Here is a 16,887-nt window from a genome sequence, read left to right on the forward strand (position 1 = left end):
GTGGTTCTCGGGGTGGTTAACAGCTTGAAGAAAGAGTGGTTCTCAGGGTGCTAAACTGCTTGAAGAAAGAGTGGTTCTCGGGGTGGTTAACAGCTTGAAGAAAGAGTGGTTCTCGGGGTGGTTAACAGCTTGAAGAAAGAGTGGTTCTCAGGGTGCTAAACTGCTTGAAGAAAGAGTGGTTCTCAGGGTGCTAAACTGCTTGAAGAAAGAGTGGATCTCGGGGTGGTTAACTGCTTGAAGAAAGAGCGGTTCTCGGGGTGGTTAACAGCTTGAAGAAAGAGTGGTTCTCAGGGTGCTAAACTGCTTGAAGAAAGAGTGGATCTCGGGGTGGTTAACTGCTTGAAGAAAGAGCGGTTCTCGGGGTGGTTAACAGCTTGAAGAAAGAGTGGTTCTCGGAGTGGTTAACAGCTTGAAGAAAGAGCGGTTCTCGGGGTGGTTAACTGCATGAAGAAAGAGTGGTTCTCGGGGTGCTAAACTGCTTGAAGAAAGAGTGGATCTCGGGGTGGTTAACAGCTTGAAGAAAGAGCGGATCTCGGGGTGGTGAACAACTTGAAGAATGAGTGGTTCTCGGGGTGGTTAACAGCTTGAAAAAAGAGCGGTTCTCGGGGTGGTTAACAGCTTGAAGAAAGAGCGGATCTCGTGGTGGTTAACAGCTTGAAGAAAGAGCGGATCTCGGGGTGGTTAACAGCTTGAAGAAAGAGCGGATCTCAGGGTGGTTAACTGCTTGAAGAAAGAGCGGATCTCGGGGTGGTTAACAGCTTGAAAAAAGAGCGGTTCTCGGAGTGGTTAACAGCTTGAAGAATGCGGATCTCGTGGTGGTTAACAGCTTGAAGAAAGAGCGTATCTCGGGGTGGTTAACAGCTTGAAGAAAGAGCGGATCTCGGGGTGGTTAACAGCTTGAAGAAAGGGCGGATCTTGTGGTGGTTAACAGCTTGAAAGTGTGGTTCTCGGGGTGGTTAACAGCTTGAAGAAAGAGCAGATCTCTCAGGGTGCTAAACAGCTTGAAGAAAGAGTGGTTCTTGGGGTGGTTAACAGCTTGAAGAAAGAGTGGATCTCGGGGTGGCAAGCTGCTTGAAAGTGAATCCCTTGGGTGGTAAACTGCTTGAAGAATGAGTGGATCTCTGGAGGGTGGTAAACAGCTTAAAGAGTGAATCTCTCAGGGGTGGTAAACAGCTTGAAGAATGAGAGGATCTTTCAGGGTGGTAAACTGCTTGAAAGTGGATCTCTCGGGGTGGTAAATTGCTTGAAGAAAGAGTGGATCTCTCAGGGGGTGGTAAACAGCTTGAAGAAACTGGATCTCGTGGTGGTAAGTTGCTTGAAGAAAGAGTGGATATCTCAGGGGTTGGTAAAATGCTTGAAGAAAGTTGATCTGTCGGGTGGCAACAGCTTGAAGAAAGTGGATCTCGGAGTGATAAACAGCTTGGAGAAAGAGTGGATCTCTACATGGCAAACTGAAGGAAGAGTGAATCTCTTGGGGTGGCAAACTGAAGTCAGTGAATCTAAAAATGTTTGAAGAAAGAGTGGATTTACAGAGATGAAAGGGAAGATAAAATAGACTACCCTCAAATTTTTTAGAAAAAATATCCCCCTGGGTAATGTGCAAAGGAAATCTAGAATGTGGGGTACTATATCTTGACTAAGTTAATTGAGCAGAGAAATTGAAAAACATTCTTAGGAAATATTGCTTTCAAAACACATACATCTGAGTTAAGATATGGAGATATTATTAAACATTATAAACAAAATCAGGAATATGAGTACACTGGTTCATATTAGTTCAGATTCAGGATGTTAAAGTATTTAAAAGAAATATTAAGATATTTGATAAGACTAAGTATTATCATTTTTTGTTAACACTAACTTTGGCAGCAAAATGGAGGAGAAGATGAAGAAGATAACACATACATCAAATCTGGACAAATTTGTTGAAGATTATGGACTTTTGGAACAGGTATGCAGAATGTGCCCGTGAGTAGCTTAACAGTAGGGTGTACTAATGGTGACTAAGACGATCAATATTTCCCCCCATTGTGCAGAAGTTGTATAAGAAATTGAACTTCAAAACCTTTAGCAATACATGTTTGATTGGATATGGATAAACACAATGGACTTGATGGGGGATGGTATTTTTTAAATGTGCAAGTATAAAGCATTTTTGGCAAAAATGGTGCTGCCAGCTTCACAGTCAAAACTGGATATCTACTAATTATCTGAACAGTGAGTAAAAGACTTGTGAAATGGACAGGTCAGGTCACAAGTCACAGGCAGAATCAGGTTTATTATCACCGGCATGTGTCATGCAATTTGTTAACTTAGCAGCAGCAGTTCAATGCAACACATAATATAGAAGAAGAAGGAAAAAAAATAATAAGTAAATCAATTCCAATATATGTATATTGAATAGATTAAAAATTGTACAAAAAACAAATAAAATATATTTTAAAAAGTGAGATGTGTTCACAGGTTCAATGTCCATTTAGGAATCAGATGGCAGAGGGGAAGAAGCTGTTCCTGAATCGCTGAGTGTGTGCCTTCAGGCTTCTGTACCTCCTATCTGATGGTAACAGTGAGGAAAGGGCATGCCCTGGGTGCTGGAAGTCCTTAATAATGGATGCTGCCTTTCTGAGACACCACTCCTTGAAGATGCCCTGGGCATTTTGTAAGCTAGTGCCCAAGATGGAGCCAACTAAATTTACAACCCTCTGCATCTTCTTTTGGTCTTGTGCAGTAACCCCCCCCCCCCCCCCCCCCCACCATACCAGACAGTGATGCAGCCTCCACGGTACGTCTATAGAAGTTTTTGAGTGTATAGTCAAACTCTTAATGAAGTATAGTCGCTGTCTTGCCTTCTTTATATCTGCATCGATATGTTGGGACCAGGTTAGGTCCTCAGAGATCTTGACACCCAGGAACTTGAAACTGCTCACTTTCTCCACTTCTGATCCCTTTATGAGGATTGGTATGTGTTCCTTCGTCTTACCCATCCTGCAGTCCACAATCAGCTCTTCCATCTTACTGATGTTGAGTGCCAGGTTGTTCCTGCGACACCACTCCACTAGTTGGCATATCTTGCTCCTGTACGCCCTCTCGTCACCACCTGAGATGCTACCAACAATGGTTGTTTATCAGCAAATTTATAGATGGTATTTTAGCTATGCCTAGCCATACAGTCATGTGTATATAGAGTGTAGAGCAGTGGACTAAGCACACACCCCTGAGGTACACCAGTGTTGTCATCAGCAAGAGGAGATGTTATCACCAATCCACACAGATTGTGGTCTTCCAGTTAGGAAGTCAAGGACACAATTGCAGAGGGAGGTACAGAGGCCCAGGTTCTGTAACTTCTCAATCAGGATTATGGGAACAATGGTATTAAATGTTGAGCTATAGTTTATGAACAGCATCCTGACATAGGTGTTTGTGTTGTCCAGGTAGTCTAAAGTTGTGTGAAGAGCCATTGAGATTGCATCTGCCATTGACCAAATGCGGCGATAGGCAAATTAGAATGGGTCCAGGTCCTTGCTGAGGCAGGAGTTCAGTCTGGTCATGACCAACCTCTCAAAGCATTTCATCACTGTAGATGCGGGTGTTACTGGGCGATAGTCATTAAGGCAGCTCACATTCTTCTTAGGCACTGGTATAATTGTTGCCTTTTTGAAGTAAGTGGAAATTCTTGCCTGTAGCAGAGAGGTTGAAAATGTCCTTGAATAATCCTGCCAGATGGTTGGCACAGGTTTTCAGAGCCTTACCAGGTATTCCATTAGAACCTTCCACCTTGCGAGGGTTCACCCTCTTTAAAGACAGCCTAATATCGGCCTCTCTGAAACAGAGATTATAGGGTCATCAGGTGCAGCAGGGATCTTCACAGCTGTAATTATATTCTCCCTTTTAAGGCAGGCATAGGAGGCGTTGAGTTCATCTGCTAGTGAAGCATCGCCACCACTCATGCTATTGGGTTTCGCTTTGTAGGAAGTAATGTCTTGTAAACCCTGCTAGAGTTGTCGTACATCCAATGTCACCTCCAACCTGTTTGAAATTGTCTCTTTGCCCTTGAAATAGCCCTCCATAAATCATACCTGGTTTTCTGATACAGGCCCGGGTCATCCACGGCATTTAGTCTGGGAATGTACAGTAAGTCTTTGTAGGCACACACTCATCCACATAGAGGCGATTCTTAAAGTTATATGTTTTGATGGAGGTAAGGTTGAGAGAGTGCTTCTAATTGTTGACTTGAACAAAATCGAAAGTATCGTTGCAAAATAGTGATTCAAAATTAAAACAATTCGGAAGAATCATTTCTATCCAGTGAATGGAAATAAAACAGAAATTTCTGTTAACTAGGAGTTAATTCTGGCACAAGGAGGATTAAAAAAACCTTCCTGGAATGACATTTCTGTCCACAGAAACACCTGCCATTTCACTACTGTAGAATCACCTGTATTTATTTCTCTCTTTAACTTTCTTTTCCCTCCTTGTTCAGCCGAACTAATCATGTCTTAGCTGAGATGATAATCATTATGACAATCCTCTCCCCATCTGTATTTACAAATAGGTACTGGTTAGAAAGTAAGATATCCCTGCGTGTGTGGGTGGGGGGGGGGGGGGTCTCCTAAACTAACTGCCTGCAGGTTTGTTAGAGCTGTTGGAGAGGGTTTAAACTAATTTAGTAGAGGGATGGAAACCAGAGTGATATGGCTGAGGATGGGGCTGTTGGTTTACAAAATAGATGCAGTGCCTTGAGACTGTGAAGAAGGTCAGTGTAATGGGGGGGTGGTGGGCAAAATCGAAAAGGTGAAGGTGTTATATTTGAGTGCACGCAGTATACAGAATAAGGTGGTGCAGTTAATTGGCAGATATGACGTCATGGCCATCACTGAGATGTGGCTGAAAGAACATCATAGTTGGGAGCTTAACATCGAAGGGTACACATTGCTTTGAAAGAACAGCTAGGTAGGCAGTGGATGGGGTGCCTCTGTTGCTTAAAAAAATGAAATCAAATCCTTAGAAAGAAACAGAAAACCTATGGCACAATACTGGCCTTTCGCCCACGATGCTGTGCCAGATACGTACTTATTTTAGAAATTACCTAGGGTTACTCATGGCCCTCTATATTTCTAAGCTCCATGTACCTGTCTAGGAGTCTCTTAAAAGACCCTATCGTATCCGCCTCTATCACCGTCATCAGCAGCCCATTCCATGCAGTCATCACCCTCTGCATAAAAAAACTTGCCCCTGACATCTCCTCTGTACCTACTTCCAAGCACCTTAAAACTGTGCCCTCTTGTGTTAGCCATTTTAGCACTGGGAAAAAGCCTCTGACTATCCACACGATCAATGTCTCTCAACATCTTATACACCTCTATCAGGTCACCTCTCATCCTCTATCGCTCAAAAGAGAAAAGGCTAAGTTCACTCAGCCTATTCTCATAGGGATGCTCCCCAATCCAGGCAACTTCCTTGTAAATCTCCTCTGGACCCTTTATGTAGTTACCACATCTTTCCTGTAGTGAGATGACGAGAACTGAACACAGTACCTGAAGTGGGGTCTGACCAAGACCCTAGAAAGCTGTAAAGTTACCTCTCGACTTTTAAACTTAATCCCATGGTGGATGAAGGCCAATGGACTGTATACCTTCTTAACCACACAGTCAACCTCGGGAGCAGTTTTGAGTGTCCTATGATTCCTCTGATCCTCCACACTGCCAAGAGTCTTACCATTAATACTATATTCTGCCATCATATTTGACCTACAAAAATGAGTCACCTCACACTTATCTGGGTTGAACTCCATCTGCCACCTCTCAGCCCAGTTTTGCATCCTATCAATGTCCCTCTGTAACCTCTGACAGCCCTCCACACTATCCACAACACCCCCAACCTTTGTGTCATCAGCAAATTTACTAACCCATCCCTCCACTTCCTCATCTAGGTCATTTATAAAAATCATAAAGAGAAGGGGTCCCAGAACAGATCACCGACCTCCATGCAGAATATGACTCATTTACAGCCAATCTTTGCCTTCTGTTGGCAAGGCAATTCTAGATCCACAAAGCACTGTCCCCGTGGATCCCATGCCTCCTTACTTTCTCAATAAGCCTTGCATGGAGTACCTTATCAAATGCCTTGCTGAAATCCATATACACTATATCTACTGCTCTATCTTTATTAATGTGTTTAGTCACATCCTCAAAAAAATTTAATCAGGCTAGTAAGGCACGACCTGCCTTTGACAAAGCCATACTGACTATTCCTCATTATGCCTCTCCAAATGTTCATAAATCCTGCCTGTCAGGATCTTCTCCATCAACTTACCAACCACTGAAGTAAGACTCACTGGTCTATAATTTCCTGGGTTATCTCTGCTCTCTTTCTTGAATAAGGGAACAACATCCGCAACCCTCCAATCCTCCAGAACCTCTCCTGTTCCCCACTGATGATGCAAAGATCATTGCCAGAGGCTCAGCAATCTCCTCCCTCACTTCCCACATTAGCCTAGGTTATATCTCATCCTGTCCCAGTGACCTATCCAACTTGATGCTTTTCAAAAGCTCCAGCACATCCTCTTTCTTAATGTCTATATGCTCAAGCTTTTCAGTCCATTGTAAGTCATCCTTACAATTGCCAAGGTCCTTTTCTGTAGTGAATACTGAAACAAAGTATTCATTAAGTACCTCCGCCATTTCCTCCGGTTCCATACACTTTCTACTATCACACTTGATTGGTCCTATTCTCTTACGTCTTATCCTCTTGCTCTTCACATACTTGTGGAATGTCTTGGTGATTTCCTTAATCCTGCTGGCCAAGGCCAGCTCATGGCCCCTTCTGACTCTCCTAATTTCATTCTTAAACTCCTTCCTGCTAGCCTTATAACCTAGATATCTGCCATTACCTATTTTTTGAACCTTTCATAAGCTTTTCTTTTCTTCTTGACCAGATTTTCAACAGTCTTAGTACACCACGGTTCCTGTACTCTACCATCCTTTCCCTGTCTCATTGGAGCATACCAGTGCAGAATGTCATGCAAATATCCCCTGAACATTTGCCACATTTTTGTCACACAGTTCCCTGAGAACATCTATTCCCAATTTATGCTTCCAAGTTCCTGCCTGATAGCTTCATATTTCCCCTTACTCCAATTAAACACTTTCCTAACTTGTCTGTTGCTACCTATCCCTCTCCATGGAGTCCTGCCATGTGCAGAAGTTCGCTGATGACACGGCCGTAGTGGGGTGTGTCAGGAATGGACAGGAGGAGGAGTATAGGAAACTGATACAGGACTTTGTGATATGGTGCAACTCAAACTACCTGCGTCTCAATATCACCAAGACCAAGGAGATGGTGGTGGACTTTAGGAGATCTAGGCCTCATATGGAGCCAGTGATCATTAATGGAGAATGTGTGGAGCAGGTTAAGACCTACAAGTATCTGGGAGTACAGTTAGATGAGAAGCTAGACTGGACTGCCAACACAGATGCCTTGTGCAGGAAGGCACAGAGTCGACTGTACTTCCTAAGAAGGTTGGCGTCATTCAATGTCTGTAGTGAGATGCTGAAGATGTTCTATAGGTCAGTTGTGGAGAGCGCCCTCTTCTTTGTGGTGGCGTGTTGGGGAGGAAGCATTAAGAAGAGGGACGCCTCACGTCTTAATAAGCTGGTAAGGAAGGCGGGCTCTGTCGTGGGCAAAGTACTGGCGAGTTTAACATCGGTAGATGAGCGAAGGGCGCTGAGTAGGCTACGGTCAATTATGGAAAACTCTGAACATCCTCTACATAGCACCATCCAGAGACAGAGAAGCAGTTTCAGCGACAGGTTACTATCGATGCAATGCTCCTCAGACAGGATGAAGAGGTCAATACTCCCCAATGCCATTAGGCTTTACAATTCAACCGCCAGGACTTAAGAACTTTTTAAAAGCTATTATTAATGCTTTTTGAGATAGTGATTTAGATGCATATCATATTTTTTACTGAGTTAAGTATTGTATGTAATTAGTTTTGCTACAACAAGTGTATGGGACATTGGAAAAAAAGTTGAATTTCCCCATGGGGATGAATAAAGTATCTATCTATCTATCTATCTATCTATCAATGCTATGGTAGATAGAATTGTGATCATTATCTCCAAAATGCTCTCCCACTGAGAGACCCAACACCTGACCAGGTTCATTTCCCAATACCTCTTGTAGGCCTATCTACATATTGTATCAGGAAACCTTCCTGAACACACCTAACAAACTTCACCCCATCGAAACCCTTTGCTCTAGGAAGATGCTGTTCAATTTTTCGGAAATTAAAATCTCCCCAACGACGACCCTGTTATTATTACACCTTTCCAGAATCTGTCTCCCTATCTGCTCCTTGATGTCACTATTACTATTGGGAGGTCTATAAAAAAACACCCAGTAGAGTTATTGACTCCTTCCTGTTCCTAACTTCCACCTATAGAGACACTGTAGACAATCCATGACTTCTTCCTTTTCTGCAGCCATGACACTATTTCTGATCAACAGTGCAATGCCCCCACTTCTTTTGCCTCCCTCCCTGTCCTTTCTGAGACATCTAAAACCTGGCACTCTAAGTAATCATTTCTGTCCCTGAGCCATCCAAATCTGTGTAATGGCCACAACATCATAGCTCCCAAGTACTGATCCACGCTCTAAGCTCATCCGCTTTGTTCATGATGCTTGACATAATATGACATATGATCAGAAGATGTAGAATCCATGTGAGTAGAGTTAAACTGCATAGGTAAAAAGATGCAGATGGGAGATATATACAGGGCCTTGAATAGTAGCAAGGATATGGGGTACAAATTAGAACAGGAGATAGAAAAGGTATGTCAAAAGGGCAATTTCAATATCAGAACCAGATTTATTAACACAGGCATGTGATGTGAAATTTGTGAACTTAGCAACAGCAGTTCAATGCAATACGTAATATAGAAGAAAAAACACAAATATAATAATAATAAATAAAGAAATCAATCAGTTACAGTATACGTATATTGAATAGTATAAAAATCGTGCAAAAATAGAAATACTGTATATATTTAAAAAATGAGGTAGTGTCAAAGGGTTCAATGTCCATTTAGGAATCGGATGGCAGGACCCCAAGAGAGGAAATTTGTAGAATGCCTACAAGGTGGCTTTTGAGAGCAGCTTATGGTTGAGCTCTCTAGGGAAAAGGCAGTTCTGGATTGGGTGTTGCATAATGAATCAAATTTGATTAGGGACTTCAAGATAAAGGAACCTAAAGGTGTAGTGATCATTATATGATAGAATTCACCCTGCAGTTTGAGAGGGAAACAGTAAAGTCAGATTTATCAATATTACAGTGGAGTAAAGGGAATTACAGAGGCATGAGAGAGGAGCTGGCCAAAGTTGATTGGAAGGGGACAATCAGAATCAGGGTTAATATCACTGGAATATGTTGTGAAATTTGTTGCTATATGGCAGTAGTACATTGCAATACATAATAATAACTGTGAATTTCAGTAAGTATAAATATAATAGTTGAAATTAAATAAATACTGCATAAAAATTAGTGAGGTACTATTCATGGGTTCAATGTCCAATCTGATGGCAGAGGGGAAGAAGCTATTTCTGAATTGTTGAGTGTGTGCCTTCAGGCTCCTGCACCTCTTTCCTGATAGTAGCAATGAGAAGAGGGCATCTTCTGGGTGATGGGGGTCCTTAATGATGGATGCAGTCATTTTGAGGTATCACTCCTTAAAGATGTCCTGGATGGTACGGGGGTTAATGCCCATGATGAAGCTGACTGAGTTCACAACTATCCTGAGCAGTAGATTCCCACCCCCACAACCCATATCAGACGGTGTTGCAGCCAGATAGAATGCTCCCTAGGTGATATTTGTAGAAATTTGCGAGTGTCATTGGTAACATACCAAATCTTCTAATAAAATATAGCCACTCTCATGCCTTCTTTGCATCAATATGTTGGGCCCAGGATAGATCCTCAGAGATAGTGGCACCCAGCAACTTGAAATTGTTCTTTCCACTTCTGATCCCTCTATGAGGACTGGTGGGTGTTCCCTTGACTTACCCTTTCTGAAGTCCATAATCAGTTCTTTGGTCTTACTGATATTGAGTGCAAGGTTGTTGCTGTGACACCACTAGCTGATATATCTCGCTTCTGTATGCCTTCTTTCACCATCTGAAACTCTGCCAGCAATAGTTGTGTCATCAGCAAATTCATAGATGGCATTTGAGCTGTGCTTAGCCACAGCCATGGGTGTAGTAGAGATGAAGGCAGAACAGCAATGGCTGGAGTTTCTGGGAGCAGGAGAAATACATCGCAAAGAAGAAGTATTGTAAAGGGAGGATGAGGCAATTGTGGCTGACAAGGGAAGTCAAGGACAGCATAAAAGTAAAAAGAGGGCATATACTATAGCAAAAATTAGTGGGAAGTCAGAGGACTGGGAAACTTAAAAGTGAACAGAAGGCAACAAGAAGCCATAAGGAGAAGAAAGATGAAGGTAAGCTAGCCAATAATATCAAAGAAGATACAAAGGGTTTTTTCAGATATACAAAGAATAAAGGAGGTAAGGCTGGATATTGGACCTCTGGAAAGTGACCCTGCAGAGTTAGTAAGGGGGACAAAGAAATGGCGGGTGAATTTAATAAATATTTTGTGTCAGTCTTCACTGTGGAAGACACTAGTAGCATGCCAGAAATTCAAGAGTGTCGGGGATGAAAGTGGGTGAAATTACTATTACTAAGGAGAAGCTGAAAGGTCTGTAGGTAGATAAGTCACATGGACCAGATGGACTTCTCCCTAGGGTTCTCTAAGAGGTAGCTGAAAAGTCTATGGAGGCATTAGTACCAATCTTTGAAGAATCACTAGATTCTAGAATGGAAAATTACAAGTGTCAGTCCACTCTAAGAAGGGAAGAAGGCAGGAAAAAAGATAATTATGGATACAAGAGGTACTGCAGACACTGGAAATCTAGAGCAATGTGCTGAAGGAGCTCAGTAGGTCAGGCAGCATCTATGGATGGGAGTAAGCTGTTGACATTTTGGCTGAGACCCTTCATCGGGACTTAAGGAAATTATATGCCAGATAACCTGACTTAAATGGTTGGAAGATGTTGGAGTTCATTATTAAGGATGACATTTCAAAGTCCTTGGAGGCAAATGATAAAATAGGCCGAAAATGGTTTTTTTGAGGGGAAATCTTGCCTGACAAATTTTTTAGAATTCTTTGAGGAAGTAACAAGTAGGATGAACAAAGCAAAATCAGTTGTAAAGGGGTGCTGGAAGCTTGTTTGGGTTATAATTTACTGATAACGAGAATTGTATTCCTTTGTAAACCAATTGGGATTAATGTTGTTCTTTCTTCTGAGTCTGTAAGCTATTGTTGGCGGGCTTTTGGGGAGATCGGCGCGAGGGGTTGAGAGAGAGAGGACGTGATGCTGTAAGCTGGGCGAGGAACGGACCCCAAGCGGGGGTCCAAGGCCAGGAGTTACTCCGAGGAGAGGAGATAAAGCTAGATGTGCTTGGTTGACCACTTCGGGTGGTCCTAAGCTGCGAGTCGAGGAGTTCGGAGGGGATCGAATGGTGGCCAGAAGACTTCAGTAATTGAGCTCCAACGGTTGTGCACGAAGTGGTTTGGACTTTGATAAGTTTGGCGCCTTTTCTTTATTGTTTTTCCTTCATATATACTGTATCGTTATTAATCACTTAGTTATAGTAACCTTTATAAATTGTACTCATTTAATCGCATATGGTGTACTGTCTGTTATTTGGCGGGGTGGGAACATCACACAGCATCCACACCAGCTGATTACCCAGTTTGGCGGGACCGAAGGCTGCTCCCCCTAGACGAGAACGAGCTGAGCGAGCCTGAGGCGACCCAGGGGGTTACATTGTGGAGTGCTCGTCCGGGATTGATTTCTGTGGAAGCTGTGTGATCACCTTCTTTAAATTATGTCTGCGGCGAAGAGCTGGTGTGCCTTTGCGGGTGTGCGATTGCCGGTTATCTCTGCATGTGTGTTGGGTGAGTGGCGGTGCTTGGCTGAGGGAAAGCGACAGGGATTGGTTGAAAGTTTGAGTAGGCGGGCTGGTGACGTTGTTAGAACTGTCTGGTCCAATTACCTCGAAGTGACAGCTGCCAGTTTCGGGAAAGTGTGGGAAAATGCGTGTGGTTCGACTGGAAGTCAAATGCCGCAACTTGGGGGCTTATCATATCCGTGGCAGGAGATTGGTGGAAAGTTTTTAGGGTATCCCTTTTGGCTAGGGGGGCAGATAAATTGCTTGCAGTGCCAGGGGGATCTGTCAAGGGGATCAGCTCCTCCCTCAGTTGTTCAGTTGATCCGAGAGCTGTCGGGAAACTTAGAGGAGGCCCAGTGGGGGAACGGCTTGGGGTCTCTGGGGGAGCACGTTCCCAGCGATGTACCAAGGAACTCCCGAAAGGAACAGACCCTATTCCTGAAGGCTTAGAGGGACCAAGCGCACAGGTGTTGTTACGGATGGATGGAAATCAAGTTAAAGCCATCCTCGGCACCGGGGCGCCGGTTAAGTTGCTGTACAGTTTGTTTTATAACCGTTATTGGAAGCATTTACCCTTGACGACATTGAGGGCACTGGAGATTTGGGGTACCAGTGCCAGTGATTATCCAGACGACGGTTGTTGGTCAGTGAAAATGGAGTTCTTGGAGGCAAAAGTGGAGGTGACGGAGGTGTGAATCGTTAATGCTGATGTGTCTGGACACTGTTGAGACGGGCAGCGTTTCGGTTCTGGAGAGAACCAATATCCTGCTGGTGCACTTGGGGGCCTGCCCGGAGGAGGCGGGTGAGCGCTGTTTGGAGGCATTGTCGATGCACCCAGAGTTTCGAGCTGCTTTTGCGGACGTGTGTAGCGGCATTGGGCCGATACCGAATTCAAACAAGAGCCGGTGGTGGTACGGCCTGGGGGAAGTATCTGAGGGTGAGACCTTCTTAGTGGACGCTGCGAAATACCACGAGGGAGGGGAGTTGACCGCTGAAGACATCTTGGTGAGAGAGAGGTTGCAGCGACTGGCCCCTGAAGCCGTGGAAGACGTAGGCAGCGTGTGTGTAGATTATAGTGCGCTGAAGAGGCGCACTGTCAGTGACCAGAATATGGCCCAGAGGGCTGAAGAGGCGATGGCCTATCTGAGTGGTGCGAAGTGGTTTAAGGTGCTGGATCTGAGGAGTGGATGTTGCCAGATCCCGATGAGTGGGACCGACAAGGAAAAGACGGCCGTTATAGGTCCGCTAGGAGTCTTCCGGTCCGAAAAGATGCCACAGGGCATATTTGGAGCCCTTGCAACCTTCCTGCGGGGCATGTGGAAGACCATGGGGGATGTGGAGGCGTTTGGAGTTTTGGTGTATGTGGATGATCTCTTGGTATTTGGATTTGCCTCAGGAGAATATGAAGTGAGGTAGTTGCAGGAGCCCCTGAGAACTACAGAGTTAAAGTGTTTTCTGGACACGTGCCAGGGCTGGCGAAGGTCGCAGCTCGTGAGTGATTGTCTCTACGGAATCAAGTTTGAAATGAAGACGGAGAGACTGGAGAAAGTGATCTGGAACCATTTGGAAGACTTACAAGTTGGAGAGAACGAAGAAAGTTGTCTGACTGAGGGCAACAGCAAACTGAGAAACTGGAGAGGGGAGTTTGCGGAGGTGAAGAAATTACAGACAAATCTCGGAAGAGGGAAGCGAAAGCTTGAAGGGAACCTGAAGATGACCATCGACAGTTCAAATGAAGTGCAAAACCTGAAAGTTGATCTGGAAGAAGTCATGAGGAAGAAAAAACTGGAGAGAAGTGCAGTGAATACTGAACTGGAGGCTGACCAATCTTTAACTGCTGCTTTTCAGGTCGGGGTGGAAGAAGCTGTTGGAGTAACTGCGTCCCAGATTGAGATGGCCAGGATGCGTGAGTCAGAACTGCTGAGCCTGTGGCGAGAGTTGCAGGGGCCAGAGAAGAAGCTGATATCTCAATTGCAGGAGGCTGAAGAGATTGCAGGAACAGTGCAGGCCACGTGTTTCCGGTTGGAGAAGATCAAACAGCAGCTACCGATCGCAGAGATGAAGAAGAATACGGATTCAAAGGCTGATGTGCTGGATGTGTGGTACATACTGCCTTTTGCTGACTTTCCCTTGATTGAGGAAGAGACCTTTGGCCCTTCTCCCACTGAGTCAGGTGTAGTGGGGAGGGTTAGCTGTGTGCAGTGTGGGGCATGAGTGAGAGGTTGAGCGAGGAGTTGGTAGCGGGCCCGAGGTATCCCCAGTTGTGTCCGAGCCTGAAGGGTTTCGGTGAGGGGTTACGGAGGTCTCAGAAGGGTTAGGGAACTCCCAGATAGTTGGCCTATGTAGCGCCTGAGGAACAGGGCGTGATGTTTGCTGTGTGGGGAGGAGATGTCACTGTTTGTGCTTGGGTTACGGTGTGTTGGCAGGAAAGGTGGCGAGTTATTTAATAGTCATGAGGACATGACTTTTATTTGGTGGGGGCAGAGTGTAAAGGGGGTTTCTTTTTTCTTTGTTACTGTGTATGTAATCAAAATGGCTTCTTTGTTTTGTTAAAAGCAGGAATGCTTCTTTGTTGCGAGAGAGTGCTGGAAGCTTGTTTGGGTTAAAATTTACTGATAACGAGAATTGTATTCCTTTGTAAACCAATTGGGATTAATGTTGTTCTTTCTTCTGAGTCTGTAAGCTGTTGTTGGCGGGCTTCAGTAATTGAGCTCCAACAGTTGTGCACGAAGTGGTTTGGACTTTGATAAGTTTGGCGCCTTTTCTTTATTGTTTTTCCTTCATATATACTGTATCATTATTAATCACTTAGTTATAGTAACCTTTATAAATTGTACTCATTTAATCGCATATGGTGTACTGTCTGTTTTTGGGGGAGGCGGGGACATCACACAGCATCCACACCAGCTGATTACCCAGTTTGGCGGGGCCGAAGGCTGCTCCTCCTAGACGAGAACGAGCTGAGCGAGCCTGAGGCGACCCAGGGGGTTACATTGTGTTCTTGAATTTTCAGAAGGCCTTTGACAAGGTGCTACACATGAGATGCTTAACAAGATTAAAGCCCCATGGTTTTACAAGAAAGATACAAGCACAGATAGAAGATTGGCGGTTATTTATTGCTTATTTATTTATTTTTCTATTGTATTTGCACAGTATGTTACCTTTTGTGCACTGGTTGGTTGTTCGTCTTTGACATGTACAGTTTTATCTTGATTTTATTGTGTTGCTTTGTATGTACTGTGATTGCCTGGGTAGTATATAGTGACATATATGTACTTTGATAATAAATTTACTTTGAACTTTTGAACTTTCACAGGAGGCAAAGAGTAGGATTAAAGGGAGCCTTTTCTGGTTGGTTGTTGATGACTAGGGGTGTTCGACAGGTGTTGGTGTTGGGAATGCTTTCCTTCAAGTTATATGCCAGTGATTTTGATGACAGAATTGATGGCTTTGTGGCAATGGTTGTGGATGATATGAAAATAGTTAAGGTGGCAGGTAGGGAGTATGCAGAAGGACTTAGACAGATTAGGAGAATGGATAAAGAAGTAGCAGATGGGATATAGTGAAGAGAAGTTTTGTGGTCGTGCGCTTTAGTAGAAGGAATAAAGATTTTCCAAATGGGGAGACAATTCAAAAATCAGAGGTTCAAAGGGATTTGGAAGTCCCTATTGGCTAACTTGAAGATTGAGTCAGTGGTGAGGGTCTATCTAAGCCCTTCTGCAGCTTCTCTACTTCCTCAACGCAATCTGCCCCTCCATCTATCTTCCTATTGTCCGCAAACCTGGCCACAAAGTCATCAATTCTGTCATTCAAACCATTAACATGTAATGTAAAAAGAAATGATCCTAATACCAAGTGTTGCAGGGCCACTAGTCACTGGCAGGCAACCAGAAAAGGCTCTGTTTATTCCCACCTTTTGCCTCCTGCCAATCAGCCAATCCTCAATCCATGCTAGTATCTTGCATATAATACCATGAGCACCTATCTTGTTAAGCATCCTCATGCAGCACCCTGTCAAAGGCCTTCTGAAAATCTAAGTACACAACACACACCGATTCTCCTTTGTCTATTCTGTTTATTTCCTCAAACAATTCCAAAAGATTTGTCAGGCAAAATTTTCCCTTAAGACAGGTTCCAAATTTTTTTAATGCCGTGGACACCTACAATTAATTGTCCTTAAGGAAACCATGCCTGACTACAGCCCATTTTACTACGTGCTTCCAAGAACCATGAGACCTCCTCCTTAATAGTTGACTCTCAACGTCTTCCCAACCACTGATGTCAGGCAAATTAGTCTATAAATTCCTTTATTCTGCCTCCCTCCATTCTTGAAGAATGGAAGGACACTTTTATGTTGTCTTCGACTTCCTTTCTCAGCCACATTTGCCTCATCCTCCCTTTATAATGCTTCTTCTTTGGCATATATTTACCCTGCTCTCAGAATTTTGAATTGCTCCTAGAAACTCTAGCCATTGCTGTTCTACCATCATCCCTGCTAGTGTCCCCTTCCATATAAACCATATAACAATTACAGGATGGAAACAGGCCATCTTGGCCCTTCTAGTCCATACTGAACGCTTACTCTCACCTAGTCCCACTGGCCCGCACTCAGCCCATAACCCTCCATTCCTTTCCTGTCCATATACCTATCCAATTTTACTTTAAATGACAATACCAAACCTGCCTCTACCACTTCTACTGGAAGCTTGTTCCACACAGCTACCACTCTCTGTGTAAAGAAATTCCCCCTCGTGTTACCCTTAAACTTTTGCCCCCTAACTCTCAACTCATGTCCTCTTGTTTGAATCTTCCTATTCTCAATGGAAAAAGCCTATCCAAGTCAACTCTATCTATCCCCCTCATTATTTTAAATATCTCTAT

General features: G+C 43.9%; 1 protein-coding gene across 1 annotated transcript in view; it reads left to right on the forward strand.

The window, feature by feature from the left end:
- The first annotated feature begins 1,873 nt into the window (after positions 1-1,873).
- Positions 1,874-16,887, forward strand: part of LOC140728698 (coiled-coil domain-containing protein 152) — an 84,495-nt gene continuing 69,481 nt past the window's right edge. Inside the window, exon 1 of the mRNA XM_073047662.1 lies at positions 1,874-1,951. Within this exon, the coding sequence (XP_072903763.1) occupies positions 1,874-1,951 (78 nt within the window). The remainder of the gene's footprint in view (positions 1,952-16,887) is intronic.

The sequence above is a fragment of the Hemitrygon akajei genome, chromosome 6 (assembly GCF_048418815.1).
Source record: "Hemitrygon akajei chromosome 6, sHemAka1.3, whole genome shotgun sequence".
NCBI classification, from domain to species: Eukaryota; Metazoa; Chordata; class Chondrichthyes; order Myliobatiformes; family Dasyatidae; genus Hemitrygon; species Hemitrygon akajei.